At 42.5% G+C, this 21,048-nt stretch overlaps 1 protein-coding gene across 1 annotated transcript; it reads right to left on the bottom strand.

The window, feature by feature from the left end:
- Positions 17,001–20,737, bottom strand: LOC109850643 (E3 ubiquitin-protein ligase RMA3-like). The gene is made up of 2 exons (XM_020420696.1): positions 20,604–20,737; positions 17,001–17,886 (listed from the first exon to the last, which is right to left on the bottom strand). Exon 2 carries the CDS (start codon positions 17,850–17,852, stop codon positions 17,238–17,240), a length of 615 nt encoding a protein of 204 aa, XP_020276285.1. The 5' UTR covers positions 17,853–17,886; positions 20,604–20,737; the 3' UTR covers positions 17,001–17,237.

Here is a 21,048-nt window from a genome sequence, read left to right as displayed (position 1 = left end):
TTTGGCACGGTAATTCACCAGGGAAGCAGCACTTTTGACGTTGAGCTCAGTGACAATAGATTCTTCTCGTTTGAATTGAGCCTTCATCCTAGTCAACTCCACTTCAGCGGCAGCGATCTTCTCTCGCAAATTCTCCAGAGAAGTATTCGAAAGTGTCAGCTCAACTTGTTTTTGAGCATGTAGCTGTTGCAGTTGTTCAACCTCAACCTCTTCCTCAGCTATATGACGTTGAGCGGCTTCATACTTATTGAGTTCTTCGGCTCGAATATCCTCAAAAGTAGATGCAATCTGCGCTTGGATATCAGCGCGACCCAAAGCCTCCAAGAATCTGAGTTGTCCCTCTAGACGTGAGATAGCTTCAGAGCAGCGCTGAACGACGTCGACGTCACCTACAAGCTTGAGGTTGTTCAAACTATTCGTGAGCATGGGTTTGAAGGTATCAAAAGTATCTCGTCCGGCTAGCACAACCTCAATGATTTCGGTGTAGTAGCTTGGGAAGGAGTGCCAATATCCAGCTGAGATGGACTCGATGGCAAAGCCATCAGTTCCCCCATTTGAGATGACATTGGCACATCTATAACTTCCGTAGAGGCTAAAGAAATCGTCAATAAAGTCGTCGGTGGGAGAGCCGTCGTCGAGGTCTCCAAGCGAGGTGGCTCTGACACTTGAGCCGATGCTAACATAAGCTGTTGCGTCGAAGGAGGGGTGACAGTACTTGCCTCATATATCATAGGATCTGCATGAGAAAATCGTTTAAAATATAGATTAAAGATTAGTCATAAGACGAAATAAACGATACTTACCGGTGAGAGGCAGAGGCATGTAGGCCGACGCTTTGTCGGAAAAAGATGGTGGTGGAATATCCCAGTCATCAGGATCATCGCTGTCATCACCCAGGTTGTCATTGCTCCCTTCATTCCCACGCTGGTTGCCTTCATCATCTGTGGCATCTGCACCTTCGCTGTGATCCGTAAGTTCCTCTTCACCTACAGGGGGAAATGCTGGCGCATCTTCGGCGATAGTAGGCTTTGTTATGATTCCAGTAGTAGGACTAGGCTGTGAGTCGCCTACAATTGGTAATAACACAGAAGCGGAAGGAGACTTATCTGTTGCTAAGCCTTGTGGAGCGGCCTCTAGAAGTTCTTGGGCAGGAGCTATGTCTTCTCCAACATGAGAGGCAGTATCATGAAGCGTGTCTTCAGGGACAAAATCTGCACCCCCTGCAAAAGATTCATCTCCACGCTCTTCTTCATACAATGAATGAGCAGAAGAATCATGACCTCCTAAAGCAGGACCAACTATGGGGAGACCAGGCTGAGGCGAGAGTTCCATAGCAGTCGATTCTTGTTCTTCATCTTCGGTACACCATGCTTTCTGAGCATCTGTCATAAGTTTGGAAGCAGGGGGTTCGAGCGTTAACTTCCGACGAGCTCTTTTGTCATACTTAGCTTCCTCAACCGGCCCCAGCACCCTCTTTCCAGTGGCACTCTTACTCCGAGTTTGAACTCCTGAAGGTTCTACCTCGCGAGTATCCGGCATCCTGACCTCTTCCTGAATTGGCTCTGGTGATTGTTGCCGTTCGTCCTCTGGAATCGACTTCTCATACGATAAATATTCGCTAGCACCACGGGCGCGGAACCTTTTGGCACTCTTCTTTGAAGCATACCATTTGCGGATGGCCTTCAAACAAGATGTATTCATATTGTAAGCAGAAATCTGAGAAGCGGCCTGGTACCAGGTACAGAAGCTCAGAGAGGTACGTGCATTGGGCATCTTATGTGGTAGCCGGAATTTTGCTCCGGTACAACCAGCCACCGAGTAGTACCAAGCTCGTGCTCCTTCATACACATTACCTGTGTACGCAAGAGTAGGGTTTGGGTTCCCAACATAGAGCTGATCATAGCCAAATTGCCGAGAAAAGAGATAAGGCTGATAAGGTTCAATAAAGCATTTCCTCCCTTGTCGAAAAATAAGATAGCCCGGACGAATGTTTATGAGCCACCAAAAAGCGCCCTTGCTAAGCATGGTGAAAGAATTCGGCCCCGGAGAGTCTTGATGAAGTTCTCCATACGCGCCACCCTCGAAAGCGGGAAATTTGCAAGCAATCTCGTAATTATAATCCCGCCTCAATATTTCACGGAATTTAACTTGATACCAACCAACCCATTCAGAGGTTGGGTATAAGACCTCTACGGTAATAGCATCCACCGGTCTGGTGGGTACCACACAACGCTTCAACCAGAGAGTCAGAAAACCAGCGAACAAAGCCATGTCCGAGATAGGGACTTCTGCCTGATAGTGGAAGCTTTCGAACGTGGTAAACACGGGGAAGACATCCTCCTCTACCTCGCAAGTATAGTGAGAAGTTGCGTCATTGATACGTTCCGTGATTTCCTCAAGGGTACTGGCCGTTAAGCGAGTCACCTCAGCTTCTTTGTCCCACAGATTGTGGAAAAGATATTCCGCCCACTGTCCTTGTTTTACACCGCTTGCCCTCTTTCCAGTAATTTGCGCACATATCTGGAAATGGCACATCAATTCCCAGTAAGTGTCGTAGACTTCGGGAGCACCATTTTTCAGGATCTCTAATTCCCTGCTTCCGGGAACAAACTCCTCATAAGGCAATTCTCCAAAGGACAATCCAGAAATCTCAAACATTTCGTGGAGAGCAAAGCCCAGTTCACCAACTGGAGTGAAAAAGGTGTCGGTGTGAGAATTGTAGAATTCCAGCATAGCGAAGAGTCCGCTGTAATTCGGAGGAATGCCATATCGAGTGACCATTATTGGAACTCTCAAATCCAAAATTCTCAAAGGTTCTTCTAGTTCCTCCAAGACAAAATTTACCATCCGGGCCCACCAGTCCGCATCACTGGAGTGAACCCAAGTAGGGGCCCTGAAATCTCGAGCAGGGAACTCTCCTTTGACAGAAATAAATGTTCTAATAAACACCTCCACTAATTTAGCAGACTCTCCGACAGGGTGCTCTTTTTGGAATAAACCTGGCTTCAAAGCTATAAAATTATTGAAACCAGCGGGATGAGTACCCCGATGAGTGATGTGCCCCGTAGCAACACCGCCTTGGTCCTGAACAAGTTCCCAATTCATCGACCGCGGGATAGAAGCACACTGATAATAAGAGATCGACCACATCCGCTCCAAATTGGGAAGGAAAAGACGACGGTTGTTGACGACCTTCAACCATTTGTAATTCCCCTCGGACATCCGCTTGGGATCCATTTTTACAGAATCCCCGAATAGGAAGGATGGCTTCTTTAAAATCTCCCGCTCTGCGGTTTCAAATTTGGCATTCGTAACCAAAGACCTGAGAGTCTCAGGAAAAGCCTGAGTGATGAGTTTCGCCCGCTCTTTGTGGATATCTTGGAATATTGGATACTCGAAGGCAAAACTAAAGATTGTATTCTTCACCACACCTCCCGCATGACCAAAGTAGTGGTTGAAGGAAAGAGGCTCTTTGGAGTAGCATACTGCAAATAGAAAAGTTAGCTAGAAAAAGTCCAACTCAAGAATATAAAGCTCAGACTGGCGTCCAGGTCATTAAATGCAGGGTCTCAACCCGTATCTAAATTTTCGAACGCAACCTTTAGACCTGCGTTCGGATTATTGAACGCAAGGTCTCTAAAATTTTGAAAGCAAGGTTCGGACATGCGTTCGGAGACCCGAACGCAGGGTCTCTAACTACATCCAAAATTTTAAACGCAGAATCCTGCGTTGAAATTTTATGAACGATGGAGTTCCCCATTCGTTTTCTTGAACACTGAGGATTATCTCGCTGGTTTAAGAGTGGAATACAAATCATCAATCAAGGGTTAGGGAGATCCGCTGAACCCACCCCCAATGGCTCAATCTTACCGTTAATTGAAGAAACCAGCGACGAAGGCGCGGGGATTTGATCATCCCCAGAGGTTCTAGCTGAAGAAGCACCCTGAGCTTCGGCGATCTTCGATTTGGACGCCATTTTCTTCTTAGGTCCCATGGCAACTGTGGCGAAGAAGACGAAGATGGGCGAAGTATTTAGGAACGGATCTTTTCCTCCGTTGAAGCACTGGAGAAGATGAGCAGGAGCCCTGTTAAGAAATCGAGTAAAAAAGGAAAAAGTCGAATTACCTTTTGATTTGACCTCAGTGGCCCATTTATAAACAGCTGTAGCTGTCAAATCAGAGCGGGATTTTAGGCAAATCTCACCCGAAACGTGATTCTCGCGTTTTCAAAAAAGGGGGCTTTGATTTCCAAATGCACCCTCACGTTTAAACAGTCGAACGCATGATTTGGACATGCGTTCTGGTGATCAACCTCAGCCAATCATACAAATAACCCTTTTAAAGGGGTTAATATTCCAAGTAATGGCGATATGATCAGGAGAGAAGATAAATCTTTCTGAGAACCATCTTCCTGACTAAGCTGGGGATGAAGTCTTTCTGACTTATACAGGCTTGTGGTTCTCTCCATCTATGACGACAGATCTGTCCTAAGCTCAGAAATGCCCAGCTTCCCTGAAGACGATGAACTTAGTCAAACAAGTTAAAACCCAAGTCAACAAAGATGCTCTACTCCATCTGCGATAAGATACATTTGATCAACAAAATTTTTGGGTTCCAAAGTGTTTCGAAAATTCGTCCCAGTCAACCGCGAACTTTCGAAAACTTTGGAGGGGGTTCTGTAGGCTGTCTAAAAATAATAGAAGATAGCTGATTCCCCATCAAACACTGATGATGGAAGTTACAATCGGACGACTTCCAGAAGGCTACAATTTGAAGACTTTCATATGTCAAAGAGCTAAGGCAAAGATTACAAAACGACGATCTTTAGCAACACTCTGATAGAAAGAGATTACAAATCGACGACCTCTTCAAATCAAGACGTAGAAGCCCTCTCTACATACCATCTTCAAGACACAACACCAATTTGATCACCTAAGCAACTTCAACCACTGCAAACAAAGATACAGCTGCTTATGTGAGATGATTGATCTTAATGGCTGCGACAACAACATGATTAATATTATATTAGCAACTATTAGAGATGCTGATGAGCAGTGTAATGATATTCGACACACTGAGGAGCATATGGCTAAACCATGCAAACAAATCTCAGTGGAGATCGTGACCTGTAGTTGATAGAGCGTTATTGAGATGCCTCAATTGTCACAAATGGCCCGAATAAGACCTTCTTTACTGGTCATTGGTGTCATTCATATATAAAGACAGAGAAGCCCAACGCAGCTCATTATCGCTGCCCAACGCAGCTCATCATCGCTGCCCAACGCAGCTCATCATCGCTGCCCAACGCAGCTCCAACCGACATCGAACGCAGCTCTATACTGCTGCCAAACGCACCTTCAAACATCGAAGAACGCAGATCAATATCGCTGCAGAATGTACCTCCAGATGCTGCGTTCAAACACAGAATTTAGACCAGAACGCATGTCAAAGTTCTGATCAGTTCAAACACGATCCAGGCAGTTTTGAAAACCGCTCCCACGATTTGAGGGGTGGCTTACGTGGGTTGTTACACCCGATTAATGGGGTAACTAAACCCCTACTTAGGTGCGGATTATGGGGGCAGTTACATCCCTAATCCCCCTATAAATATCAACAAACTCAACAGAGTTCGGGATCTCTTTTTTTTGGGGGGATGGAGATCAGATTTCTTGGAGAGGATCTTTCGATCAGATTTCCTAGTATCAGAAAAAAGAGGATTGACTCCTTACACAGTCTGGGAAATCAACAAACGGAGGAGCTCTAAACCGTCGATATTTTGGCTTATTAACCGAATTATTTTCGGTTTGAACAACTCTATTATTAGAGTTTATTCTGAATCACGAAACTCAGCAAGAGTTATCAACCAGACAAGACCGTTGTTCCAGTGAGTATAGATATTCGGATCGTCAACGAGAAGCAAACTCGACGCGAACATTCGAGGGAGGCATCTCATCGCCACCGTGAAGAACCCAGTTTTAAACAAAGGAGAGAATCCAGATCATTCTCTTCTCTTTTGTAATCAGGAATTCAAATTGTAATCGAGAGTAGAGAGAGTTGTAATCATTCTTTTTCTAAACAGTTAGAGAGAATAAAGTCAAACGCAATTCTTTCATTTATTTTCTTATTACAAAATTTCCGACAAACAGGCGTTATTAATAACAACCTGCTACGATATTGAATACATAGGCTTTGCTATTATTACGGGAATAGGCTACCCGGCAATATGTGTTAGACATTGACTTATCCTTAATTAGGGATCAAGATAAAGTCCTCCATACGTGAAAGGTATGGATTTTGGTGCTACGATGTTGAATACGTAGACTTGATCATTTTCGCGGGAACGAACCACCCGGCAGCATGTGTTAGATGCAGACTTATCTCTAATTAGGGATCGAGATAAAGTCCTCCAGGCATGAATCATGGTGTCTTTTTCACGGCGAAAGATTAACCGGCAACGCGTGTTAGGCGTAGACTTATCTCTAATTAGGGGTCGAGATAAAGTCCCCCATGCGTACAAGGCATGGATTTTGGTGTCGTTTCTTCCTGTGTGACTTGAAACACCGAAAGAAAGTTGGAAGTACCAGAGGTGTAGTATTGACTCGGCATGAATTTTCATCACTATCACTAGGATAATTCCAGAAAATCTTTAATCCACTGGGGATTTTATAATGAAAACTTGCTATTCTTGTTGAAAAAGAATTAACAAGTTCATTGGGGGGTTTGACTGTTAGAGGTGTGATATTAACCTAATTGCGATTGGAGCAACTTTGGGGACTTATCATCCTATTGACGAGGATTGATAAGTGGGTTTTGTCAGAGGTGTATTGTTAACGTGACAAGAATTTGTGTTGCGATTGGAGCAACTTTGGGGACTTATCATCCTATTGACGAGGATTGATAAGTGGGTTTTGTCAGAGGTGTATTGTTAACGTGACAAGAATTTGTGTTGCGATTGGAGCAACTTTGGGGACTTATCATCCTATTGACGAGAATTGATAAGTGGGTTTTGTCAGAGGTGTATTGTTAACGTGATAAGAATTTGTGTTGTGATTGGAGCAACTTTGGGGACTTATCATCCTATTGACGAGGATTGATAAGTGGGTTTTGTCAGAGGTGTATTGTTAACGTGATAAGAATTTGTGTTGTGATTGGAGCAACTTTGGGGACTTATCATCCTATTGATGAGGATTGATAAGTGGGTTTTGTCAGAGGTGTAGTGTTAACATGACAAATTGGGAGTGATGCAAACTGAATGCATACTCTGTGGGGATTATGACCGTCAGAAGTGTAATGTTAACTCGACGATGTGATAGATTCGTTACTCTTAATCCAGTGGATTCCAAGTAATCAACCCCCAGTCTTGATTAAGACTTAGCAGGAGAATAAAAAGAGGTAGACAAAGCACATCACCTAGTGGGGCACTATCCATGAAGTCTGAATAGAGTCACATCACCAGGTAGGCCATTATCTAATGAGCTTGACTATCAGAGGTAACTATTAACGTGATAGTTGTTCGAGACCCGGCATCCTACTGAAGAGGATTAGCTTCAGTGGCCGTAGTATCTTCCCCTTCTGACTGAGGAGATTGGACTTGGTCCGATTGCTCTGGAGAAGGTTGGGCTTGGTCCGATTGCTCAGATTGATCCTGCCTACTTTGTTCTTCAGCTTTAATCCTGGCAATAATCTTTTGAGCCTGTTCGCCTTGAGAGATTAGTTGTCTCCAAGAACGACATTCTGCAACTCCGATTCGGGCTAGGAGGTTGGTCTGCAAGTTGTGTCGACAGGTCTCTACTAAAGTAGATTGTGTCATACCTGACGAACACCGGAGAGCCATGGTTCGGAACCTTTTGACGAAGGCTTTGATGGACTCCCTCTTCTTCTGCTTAGTGGCGAGAAGGGTATGAATAGAGACTTCTGTATCCTCTTCAAAGAATCTTGACAGGAAGAGTCTCTCTAGATCCGCCCACTTTTGGATACAGCCCGCAGGCAGTTTCCTGAACCATTCAAAGGTAATTCCTTTGAGGGTTCCAATGAACAATCGAGCCAGTATGGCATCGTTTGATATTACATTTCCAGTCTGTGACTTGAAATGATAAATATGTTGGTTCGGTGATCCCGTGCTGTCAAAAGTTTGTAGCGTCGGGACCTCGAACTTTGGAGGATAAGGGGCTGCATCTCATTCGGCAGGATAGGGTCTGATAACTCCCTCATCTTGGAGCTCGCTTCTATTAGCAATGGCTTTGAGGCGGGCTTCCAATTCTTCCATTTTGGCAGACTGAAGATTCTGCTCATTCTCAGTCTCTCTTCCTTCATCAGAGGAAGATTCTAGGTTGTGGGCTTCTTGGTCAGAAGCTGTATCATCAACCATTTTTCCCTTTCCTTTGCTTGTGTGAGGTCGGGATGAAGACGCTTTTCCTCTCCGGGAAGATTCTTTCCTAAACGGAGAATCTGTCTCCTAAGATTTGGCCTTGTCTGCGACGATTTGAGTCAACATGGCCATGAGTTCATTGATGGCCTCCTGCTGTGATTTGAGCATGGCCTCCTGTTCATCAAGTCTCTTTGAAAGGTCTTCATGGTTCCCCGTCATATAAGCGAAGCTCTTATGTTCAACAAAAGAGCTTGATGACTGGGACTCTGCAATAGCTGAGTGTTCGCCATCGGAATTAGTTCCTCTGGCTAACCTCTGATAGTTGACAGGGGGAATGGCTCCTGTTCGCGTCCGAGTGCGTTGGTAGACTCCTTTAAACTCGTTAGTGATTTCTCTGACGCTTGGAGAATGATCTGTCTCTGACTCGTCAGAACTAAGGGTTGATGATCTCCCTTTACCAACCATATTAGAAGTGACTCCAAGGTATTCATCCTCTAAAGTCTTCTTCCTGTGAGGATGTCGTCGATTATTGAGCAAAACGACATTCGTCGGTCGGTTGAACATCGACAGCAATTCCCGCAAATCAGAGACTTGGGATGAACCTCTCACAGAGCGTGAGGGTAGAGATGGAACCCCCTGTCCATTAAAGGATGAGACTGGCTCCTGGTGAACATGGATCTTGAGTCCACGTTGATCTTTTTGAACACGACGAATCGCATCGTGTTCTGAAGAAGAAACACGAGGGTCGTGTTCTGTTTTACTAACGCTAGACCGAAGTCTGCGTTTTGTTGATGAAACGCACCTTTGCCGGTTGCGTTTTTGTTGGTTAACGTAGTTTGTAAGTCTGCGTTTTGGATCTTGAACGCACTCCTGAGAGTTGCGTTTTGGATCTTGAACGCACTCCTGAGAGTTGCGTTCTGCCAAATCCACGCAGTTTTGAAGGTTGCGTTTTGATTGCACAACGCACCACTGAGGGCTGCGTTTGGCATAAACTGAGTCCACTCCTTTAGAGGTGGTGCTGCTCGAGTAATCTCGGTGGCTAAAGGAGAGGGTTTCCTTTGGCATAGGAGCAACCTTTGGAGCTTTAGTCTCCTTGGCACCTCTCACAGAGCATGAGGGTAGAGATGGAACCCCCTGTCCGTTAAAGGATGGGACTGGTTCTTGGTAAACATGAATTTTAAATCCATGTTGATCATTTTGAACACGACGAATCACATCGTGTTCCAAAGAAAGAACACGAGGGTCGTGTTTAGCTTGATTAACGCAAGACCAAAGTCTGCGTTTTGCTAGTGAAACGCAGTCCTGCGATCTGCGTTCGGATTCAGAAACGCACTCCTGAGAGTTGCGTTCAGTTTGTGAAACGCACTCCTGAGAGTTGCGTTTTGGTTCTGGGACGCACTCTTGAGAGTTGCGTTCAGCCAGATCAACCGTTTTGGTTCTGGGACGCACTCCTGAGAGTTGCGTTCAGCCAGATCAACGCAGTTTTGAGGTCTGCGTTCTGATGTTGGAACGCACCTCTGAAGGCTGAGTTCTATCTTGGAAACGCACCCCTGAAGGTTGCGTCTAGCTTGGCCTATACAGAGCTCATGTTGAGGCTCGCAAACGCGAAGTTCGCGTTGATTGGAGGATCGACTTTGGAGTCGTGCCGAAGTCGAGTCTTCTCCTTTAGGGAGGGGACTGTATGAACAGTGCAACCCCCATGGGAGATGGTCTTTAGATGAGTTGGCCACAACTGGAGCTTTAGTCTCCTCGGAAACTTTGTGGATCTTGCGCATAGCCTTGGGGCTAAAGGATCCGGAGGAGAGGGCCTTCTCAAACTTGGCTTGATCGAACTCGATGATCAGAGTTTCAACGGTCGTTCCAATGAGATGAACGTCGGATTGCGCCACCACTTCTTCGTCAGAGAAGCTAGTCCCCAGCGGAGTCGCCATCTTTTGTTTGTTGGAAAATTTGCAGTAAAAAAGACAATGAAAGAAAAATTAACTTGTATTTCTCTCAAACTCAATTACAATTTGGATTCCGATTACAAAAGAGAGGAGAATGAATTTGATTCTCCCCTTTGTTTAATTCTGGGTTCTTCACGGTGGCGATGAGATGCCTCCCTCGAATGCTCGCGTCGAGTTTGCTTCTCGTTGACGATCCGAACGTCTTGATTCACTGGAACGATGTCTTCTCCTCACGATTTGACGCTGTGGAGAACTTGCGTGGCAAGTTTGAAGATAACTCTTGACGAGTTGATAACTCTGAACGAGTTTTAGAAGAACTCGTAGAGTAAGTTTTGAACTCTGATCGAGTTGATAACTCTGAACGAGTTTGAACTCTTGAAAAAGAGTTGATTTGAACCGAAAGTTCGGTTAATAAGCCAAGGAAGAAGTTCCTGTTGCTGGTCTCCCAAAACTCCAACAATTCAAGCCGAGAGCCAAAAAGCCAAAAGCCTTCTCTCCCAAGCCAAAATCCCAGCCCGAACTCAGTTGAGTTTTGAGGTATTTATAGGGGGTTAAGGGTATAACCGCCCCCTTAAATATCTCCTTAATGGGCTGAGTGGGGTGTAACTGCCCCCTCTTAAACAGCTCCCTACATCGTGGGGAAGACGGTTTTGAAACAGTACTGTTAGTGTTTTGAACGAGTCAAAACGCTGAAAACAGCGTTCTGGGCCTTAACTCTGCGTCTTATTGATGAGACGCAGAGTTGGGCGCTTGTTGGGAGTTGTGGGCCCGAACTCTGCGTTTTTTTAGACTAAAAACGCAGAGTTGGGCCTATTTTGGTGGCTGAACGCACAGTTCGTGCTGTTTTGGAGATTAACTCTGCGTTTTAGGCTGAAAACATAGAGTTAGGCCTGTTTAAAGGCTGAAAACGCACAGTTCGTGCTGTTTTGGAGATTAACTCTGCGTTTTAGGCTGAAAACGCAGAGTTGGGCCTGTTTAAAGGCTAAAAACGCACAGTTCATGCTGTTTTGGAGATTAACTCTGCGTTTTGATCTGAAAACGCAGAGTTGGGCCTGTTTAAAGGCTGAAAACGCACAGTTCGTGCTGTTTCGGAGATGAACTCTGCGTTTTAGGCTGAAAACGCAGAGTTGGGCCTGTTTAAAGGCTGAAAACGCACAGTTGTGCTGTTTTAGAGATTAACTCTGCGTTTTGATGTTGAAAACGCAGAGTTGAGCATGTGCGCTTTGACTCTGTAATGCAGAGGCGAACCTTAGGCGGGCTTGGCGAGCTTCAGGCTAAGTCCAATGTTCTGACGAAGTCCGTTTTGATGTCGAAAACGCTGGTTTGCCCTGTGTGTTTTGGCTCTGTAATGTAGAGGCAAACCTTAGGCAGGCTTGGCGAGCTTCAGGCTAAGTCCAATGTTCTGACGAAGTCCGGTCTTGCAGACGGACTTCAGAACATAACTTGCTGCGAAGAACAGGTCATAACTTTCAAACCGTACGTCGGAATTGGACGAATTATATATGAAAATCGGCTATCTCGACGAGATGGATCCATTTGAACCAAGCCAAAGGCTTTGGTTCACTTCCTCCGTTTTGCCAAATTCCTTACGGTTTGGGAGATATCTGCATTTTAATATGAAGAGACTGTTAATTTGTAGTCTCTTTTGCTAGAGCTTTGCACAAATCATCCTCTTGTAATCTTTGTCTTGGCTCTTTGAAAATATGAGAGTCGTCAGATTGTAACTCCCGATGTTGATTGTGAATGTTGTTGAATTAGAGCTTTCATCAGTTGTCGTGAAGGTCGTCAGATTGTAGCCTTCTGGAAGTCGTCAGATTGTAACTTCCATCATCGGTGTTTGATGGGGGATCAACTATCTATTGTGATTTTTAGACAGCCTACAATTAACATATGAATATAGCTTATGAAACTTACAACATAGTCTCGGATTGGATTTCTACTTACGGTTACCCATGGACTGCATACGTGTATGTCCTTTGCATAGTTGGGACGCGTCTCCATCAACCTATTTAGAAGCACGACATAGGCGGCTATAACCTGAAATGTAGATAATAAATTGTAAATATTACTGGTACGAAAACAAATTCCAAACATTCAAGGCCCCCCCCCCCTGCCAGGGGGCGCCCCAACCAAAAAAAAACCCACCAACAAAAAAATAAAAACCTACAACACGTGCATCAGTGCATGTAAGACTGCATCGGTGCATGTAAGAGATGTGCAAGGCTTCTCAATTGAAGCCTGACTATGATAATCATGGCAAGGAAAGCTGATGCAAAATGGTGGTTTTGATGTTCTATAATCTTTGATGAATCAACATTTGTCTACATTGCTTTGAGGAGGACGTTACCCCTTACAGTACAATATGCTCACCTTATAGTTGTTGGCTCTGAAATTTCAAAAATGAATTATAAGACCTGAACCATAGTTTATCTGTAAACACAATAGCCAAATAAAATACTAATCAGCACTGGAATGCATATAGACAAATAAGCTCTCATAGCTGTACTTCTATCTCAGTTTGTTTTAAATATGATATGAAATAGAACATGAGACAAGTAATGAATAAGCTAAAACAATCCACAATATATGAGATATCAGGGAAGTGAATCGTACATAATAAAATTGTAACTATTAGTGTTATATACTAACGCGCATTGTGTGAGGCATGAAAAGAACAGATACTTACGTCGCAACTAATTGCCTCTCCTTTAAGTAACTCCAATGCATCCTTACGTGTTATCAACGCATCTATAGACGACCACACTAATGTCTCACTACATATGAAGCAAATTTATAACATGTATTAATGAATAAACTTCGTACAATTTGAAAAGTAGATAAGTAAATCATTCAAAATACACTTACGCGGCCATATTCTTCTCCTTCCAAAAGTTATCTAGCAGTTCTCTCTCCTCATCCATTACTTCCTTCCTTCCCGGATAATTTGGTCGTCCTTTTCTATTAACAAGCGAGACAAAAGGAGTCTTCAATGATGGCCCAGCATGCCGAGATCTTAAGAGAACTGTTCTTTTGATGGAAGGGGTTTTACGCATGCTTTCAATCTTGCTTACATAGCGTGGGCTAAGAATAAAGGCATCATCATCCACTTCCAATGAATCCAAGTCCACTTGATCATTACCACCATTCCCCTCATCATCCTCATCATTCCCGCCATCACCTCTCCCCTCATCTTTCTCATCCATATCTTCATCAGCCCCCTCCGCATCCTCCTCATTCCCGCCATCACCTCTCCCCTCATCTTCCTCTTCCTCATTCCCCTCATCAGCCCCCTCCACATCCTCCTCATTCCCCTCATTATTTCCCTCCTCATCCTCCTCATTCCCCCTATCATCCCCCTCCTCCTCATCCCCCCTGTCATCACTATCATCGCCATCATCCTCATCATCCTCATCTCCTCCATCACTATCAACATCCTCTTCTTTCTCACCAATTTTTTCCCTCCTTATCTTCAAGAGAAGGTCTAATTCCACCTTTTTTTCCATGTATGAGCTGATCCAACTCAGCTTTGGTGATTACCTACACATAAATAGCCCAAGTAACTCCAATTTAGGGATGAACATCAAATAAAAATCATTCTGTAAAAGGATAGGGAGCAATTAACTAACATGGAATAAAAATGAAAATATGTATACCTCTCTCTCTCTTCAATCTTGTAGGGGCAGCTTTTCTCATTTCAAATTCGGAAGCCCTCGAGTCAATCACATGCTTCCTAAAATTATTTGGGTCTCTAATCAACTCTTGCACAGCACTCCTCCGTAGAGATCTTGGACCCTTGTAGAAGCTTAGGATAGGTGGTAGGGATTCTACTCCTACGCGAACGCGTAATTTTCCCACAAGCTCATAAAACCAAATCTGCGAGAAAATGAAAATTTTAGCTCAACAATAAACATGACTAAATGAAATAAATATATACAATGGAGAATGACATAAAAATATAGTAAAGGTTAACTTACCACTAGAACCGAGGCAAAACCCCCCATATAACCGCCTCTAGATCGATTTCCCTCAGCCCTCTTAGTGATGGTTTTCCTGGCCTTATTCATCTCAGTACGCAGCACATTGTATACTAATTCAGCTCAATTATACTCCTTAAGAGTGTCCAATTTTTCAGCATATCTAAATGCAAACAATGGACAACTCATACTAGCTTGAGGGCATAATATAAATCCAATAATGAAAGAAACAAGCATCTGTGGGAAAAGAGGATCTCTACGCTCGGCCATATGCTTGATAAGTTTACCCATCCTATCTCTTCTAGCACAAACAATCTTCTTCTTACCTTCGTCATTTTTCTTCTTTCCACTTCTAGTCATATGCTTCATATCTTCTTCAATTTCAGTAGTAGTACTATATGAAAGCACAAGCTTGTAGATTGTATCGCGGTCACTTCTATGAAACCGCGTGTCTACTATTGATCCTCCCATCGGGAGCCCCGTTATTCTCCCCACTTCTTCAACACCGAAGGAGGTCCATTTTCCTCCAATTTTGAAACCTTTTTTTTCATCATTGAATACTCCCAACAAACAATCAACAATAACTGGTTGCATTGGCAAATCTGGAATATCTAAATACCCATAAAAAGGAGTACCACGGAGGGCAGTTCTTTGATCTTCCGATAAATAAACAGAAATTTCTTTTAGAAGGTCCCGGAAGTACCCAATATTTGATGGAATTCTCACTAAAGCCATGATATATAATTTTCTGCAACCATAAAACATAAGGTCATGAAATAAATCTACAGTAAAATTTTCATGCAGTCAATTTCCATGCAGTCAATTTCAAATTAATCTACAACAACAATTTCTTCATTTTATTTCCTTTCGACATCATAAAGTCAAGAAACGTTTGAAAATTTATAATAGCCTTCAATAACTCTACAGCAATATTTTCATGCAGTCAATTTCCAGGCAGTCAATTTCCATGCAGTCAATTTCAAATTAATCTACAGCAATAATTTCTTCATTTTTATTTCCATGCAGTCAATTTCCATTCCTCAATCTACAAAATTAAAATTTCTAAAAAACGTTTTAAAACCAATACCATTCCTCAATTATAATAGCCTTGAATTCAAAACAATATAAAAGCTTCGACTAATCAGTACCTCAAACGGGGAAGTCGACGCGTCGACGCTGGAGACGGGCTGGAGACGGGCTGGAGACGAGCGTGCGACGGCTGGAGCAGGGCATCGACGGCTGGAGACGGGCGACGACGAAATGGGATCTCGTTTTTCAAGTTGGGGCTGATCTCAAATGGGGAAGATGAGAGAGAGAGATACTAGGTTTTATGGGGCCAATCAAAGGGGTATTTTGGGTTTTTACATTCATTTTGTATAAATACAAGTAGTCAAAAATACTGTATTTTAGAATTGGGTTTAAAGACAAAAACTAAAAGTGAACTGGGGTTAAAGATACAGTTTGAAATACTTGGGTTTAAAGATAAATGTAGGTCCACAAATGGGCCTAAAGACAAAAACCCCTTAAAAAATCAATAACATTATTCTCATACTTGACAAAATAAAAAGAAATGTTCTAACGCTTGGAGGAAAAAAAACACAGCAACGCCTTTAAACTTGGGGGGAAAAAAGACGAAAGTATACTCAAATTCATATTCATCGGTTTTCTTCACAATTCGAGTATGAAACTCGTCCTACAACTTCGGGTCGTGCAGGCATCGGTACACGTTGGAGTGCTGGTAAGAATATAAACATAAGAGGAACCTTTAGCCATAAGTGGGCCCATTCATACGGCCCATGGTCTTTCAACCCTCTCTACGTGCCCTACAAATCTACCCCTTCGGCCGCGAGGGAGGTTTATAGTTTTACTTCCTGCTGGAGAACAGAAAAATATAGATTTTTATTTTTATTACTTTATTTTTGCCCCCTCACTGCACTTGGCACATCAAGGGAAACATCCAAAAACCTAGTGATGGGGGAGGATAGGCATCGGACGTAAGTGGGCTGGCCCCCCTGGAAACAATAGGAGGGGTCCAATTATCATAGTAGTTATCGGAACATCAATCTTTTTCGAGACAAGGGAACCGTGTATCCTGTATATATGTCATAAAAAACAAAGATCACGAATGATCACTCCCCTTCGTAATATTCCTTCGAAACAATCATTAGTTCGATGGTTAAATACCAACCGCCCAACTACATTATATCGTGGTATTTAGGATCTCAACCTTGTAAATTGAGATTTTGCATTTCAACCATCAAAACCACCAGAATACAAATCTCACATTTTATTGCAATTTTATACCCTCATTATCTATTTTATATGAATAAATATACCACTAATAATTGTTTTTATATTTGAATTGCAGGTTAATGAAGAATAAATCTCGAACGCCTATCTCTCAACAAAAACTCATTGTTTAAATGAAGAAATGAAGCCATTGGAAAATCAATTTCCAAATTATCCAAAAGCCCAAGCTATGATGAAGGATTAAAGCTCAAGAAATTAAGAAGCCCAAAAAGCCCAAAGATGCCAAGAGCCCAACAACAAAGAGGATCTGCGGACAGCAATGGAGAAGAGGCAGGCATCGATGCCTGCATCGATGGGGGCATCGATGCGGAGCATCCGGAACAACGTAGGACACTGTTGAAATCGCCAAATTGTTCCAAAAGACATGTTTTTAATTGTTCTGAGCCTAGGACGCATCGCAATATAGGGAATAAAAGTAAACCCCTATTACTAGATCACATATTACAAGAATGTCCATAAATTACTAGACATCTTCACATGAGGCCTTCCCTCAGTCGCACTCAAAACACCTTCATCTTATCCATCTGTACCTCACAGCAGCACCCCTATATACAAAAACTCCTCATTCTTAAAAAAAAAAAAACACGTATCCAACATCCAAGTCTATAAAACCTAAGCACGACAAACACCATCACCAAACTCAGAAGAAGAGCAAACACAAAATAGCACAACAAAACATAAATGCCCAAATCTGCTGAAGTGAGTTCTCCACCCTCATCTCCCGTATCCTCTGACTCGCGCTATTTCCATTAGCCATTAAGTTATTCGTCCGAATGTTCCTCGACATCAGGGGGAGTATCGCGATGGCCAGGCCGCCCAGGACTCCCCCCGCTGTCGAGCTGAACACGCCCGTCGTTCCCCAGGGGGACGGAAAGTAATCATGGTTATGATGGCGGGGATGATAATGCTGACCGTTAATGTTTCTTTGGATCGTGGGCCTTTTGGGGATGTCGAGACGTTTGGTGGAGCCACGACCGTAGAGAGGGACAAGGGAATTCTGAGAGAGCGGAGATTTGCAAACCGGGCAGTCGTGAGGGGCTGAGGCGTCGACCTGAAGCCATTTGTAGATGCATGGCCAGCAGTAGAGGTGGCCGCAGAGGGTGACAACAGGGTCGGATGCAGAATCAAGGCAGATGCTGCAGTCGAAACCTAGTGGACGTGCATCGGATGTCGGTGGATCATCGGAGATGTGGAGGGATTTTGGTGGGTGTTGATGGGCATTTAAGTAGTTCATAGTGGCTGCTTCTGATTCCATTACGCTACTTCAGTTGCTGTATCTGATATGAAACCTGTCAATCAGAAAGGCAACATGAAGATCAGGATTACTGCCAAGGGAAATTTGTGAAAACCACTTAAGTTGTCTAAGAGCCAAAAACTCAAATCTACTTCTTAATTTTGATACTCACACTACTCAAGCATGTTTTTTTTTTCTTTTTCTTACAGACAGGAGATAAACTTAGCACATATCTAAATTTTGTTTCCTGACAAACTTTGTAGCGCCTGGTCACAAGATTGTTTAGTATGCAAGACATTAGCAATTGTAACTACAATTGTAATTTGAAAAGGATAATTTCGACAATTTATTTTGTTGTAACTACATCCCAGGGGCAAGGTTGGTCGGATATACGTTGGGATTACCAACTGCCTGTTCTGCGCGACGGAAGCCAAACAACCGATGTGCTTCGAGAAACCAAGCCAATCGCCGAGAGAGAAGGCCACAAACAATTCAAAATAGGCTTGGTTTCTCGAAGCACATCGGTTGTTTGGCTTCCGCCGCGCACAACACTGCCCTATGTACAGCTCAGAACACCTAGTTGCATATGGGAAAGAACTTCCAAAGGGTCTATTGATAAATCGTGGACCAAAAAGAGAACACTTCAGATCAATACATCCATCTCCAAAACCCTCATGTTTTACATTGACCGAAGGGCTCCCGTCCTCTAGCATACCATGTGTTGAATACTTGCTCTGTATGAGAGGTGTTGATGATAAGATTTGCATGTCTACAACCATAGTTAGTAAACTGAAACATTTTGGACAGAAACAATATTCAAGCAAGGTTACATAACTATCCGTGTAGATTAACCTATCTACTTGCCAAGCAAACGAACATCAGACTCACACACAGTAAGGTAGTAATTCAATCAAAGATGCCTAAAACATCCAAATATCTGAAACAACAGAAGAAGTAACCTTTCTCTAAACCACTAACTAACACAAATCCAAACCAAAAGTAGGCTTTAGTGTCCCTGTAAACAGGAAAGGAGACGAGAGCAATTAATTAGAGAGAGGGTGTCCCTGTAAACAAGAAAGGAGACGAGAGCAATTAGAGAGAGAGAGAGAGAGAGAGAGAGAGAGAGAGAGAGAGAGAGAGAGGTGTTAGTACAGGACAAGAGAAGTTGATGCAAAGCCAAATAAGAATGAGGTCCAAATAAGAACCATATTCCATGTCACTTAGCTTGCAGCCAAAAAAAGCAGCCCTAAATAAAGAGATAAGGATAGCCGACCCAAAACACTCAAGGAACCTTTCCTCAAAATGCAGTTTCTTACATCAATGCACCTTCTTTCCTAGCCCTTTCTTCTAGAATCCTTTGTAGCCTAGGAAAACTTTGAAGGCCAGGTCAATCTAAATTCAAATACTAAAGAGAGAATAATTTATTTCAAAAGTAATTCCATTATATGATGTCAATATCACCAACTGCTATTATATGATCTCAATACCATTCCCTCATTCCAATTCTCAACCACTCTCCAACACATGTGAATGTGGACCCCGATTTTAATGAGTGGAGGGGAATATGATATCTCACTATCAAGCACAAAAGTTTGTGCTTGGTACCAAGCATACCTATTTCTCTCTCTCTCTCTCTTTATATATATATATATATATATATATATATATATATATATAGAGAGAGAGAGAGAGTAAAGCTCCTATAAATTTAAGTGGATATGAGCAATTGTCCACCCACTTTTTTATCTTTGCTTTGAGATTTGTGCCTTGATTTGTATCACACACTAGCACATATACCGGTACAAAATCAATGGATAAAAAAGTTGGTGGACAAATGACTCGTATCCACTACCCTATGAAATGATAAACAATTACGACTGAGAAATTGACTTTCTTTTCTATGGACCACATAAGACATTTTTATTTGTTCTTCTTTTTCTCAATTTTCTTCCTTTTCATGGTTCAAATTAACACATTGGCAAGTAATGAATGCATTAATATAAGATAAATTAGAAATCATCAAATAGAATGATTGAGTAGGTGGTCAGCTATGTGAATTAATGAAAATGAGAAATCTCTGGTAAGTTTACGTTAGGTTGGTGTAGTTGAGATGCTCTTTTCTTCCTTCAATTCTCAATTACATGTGGAAGTGTTGACAATTTCCTAGATTTTAAAATAACTTTCATCAAAAAATATAAAAGCTAAAATTANCCCCCCACCCCCCCCCCCCCCAAAAAAAAAAAAAAAAAAAGAAAACAAAACAAAAAACCCCCAACCCCACAAACATCCCCTCCTTCTGAATTCACCGTTCCATAAATTTTTCGTTTTCTATTAAATTAAAGAGAAGATAACATAAAGTAAATAAAGGGTACCTCTTTTCATAATTTCATTCACTTTTAATTTTGGGTTTTTATGAACTCAACAGGATTTACATTTCCATGCTGATTTGTGTTTGGAATCTTACTTCTAGTGGACTCAAAGTCATCAAAACAAAAGTTGCTTTAAAAAAACGAAAATAAATAAATATAGCTTTTTTTAAAAAAAACTTCAGTGGGTCATTTATAAGGGCTATTTTCAGCCCCCCAAAAAAAGCAAAAACTGAAACTTTTGTTGGTGTTAATCATCAAAATCCCAATTAGATAGAACCCAGAGGACTAAACAGCTAAAGAAACTTACGAATCTAAAAAAAAACCAAAGAAAAACCATCAAATTCGTCAAACATCAAATTAAGCAAAACCCAAATCAAAAGTTCAGAGCTTGAGCAGAACTTACTGATTAGAGAGACTCCGCTTGTTTAATTTTTCCTTCTCTCCGTAATTTTTATTTTCTTTGGAGAACAGGGGGGCGTGGATTCTGAGAATAAAGAGGGGTGAGACTAGCAAGAAATGAAGTAGACGATAGGCGACGGGGTGCAGCTAGGTCTCTGAGCCTCCCGCCTGCCTTCCATTTATAGAGGAAGAAAGGAGAGAAAGGAGTTTTTTGCATTTAAATCCCCATCAATGTTTATTTTAGGTTAACGTTTACGGGAAAAACCACTTGACTTCGGACGGTAACCAGATAACACCCCACAACTTTCTGAATATCAGAAAAGTCCCTTAACTTTTGTCATTATAAAAAACCCTTAAATTTTAAGACTTTATCATAAAACCTGCAAATGGCGTTAAGTGCAATTTTTATGGGGGTTGGTCAAATTACGTAGGGAGGTATTTTTGCCACT

The sequence above is a fragment of the Asparagus officinalis genome, chromosome 7, assembly GCF_001876935.1.
Source record: "Asparagus officinalis chromosome 7, Aspof.V1, whole genome shotgun sequence".
In the NCBI taxonomy this organism is placed as follows: Eukaryota; Viridiplantae; Streptophyta; class Magnoliopsida; order Asparagales; family Asparagaceae; genus Asparagus; species Asparagus officinalis.
This window is presented reverse-complemented; position numbering and strand designations above follow the sequence as displayed.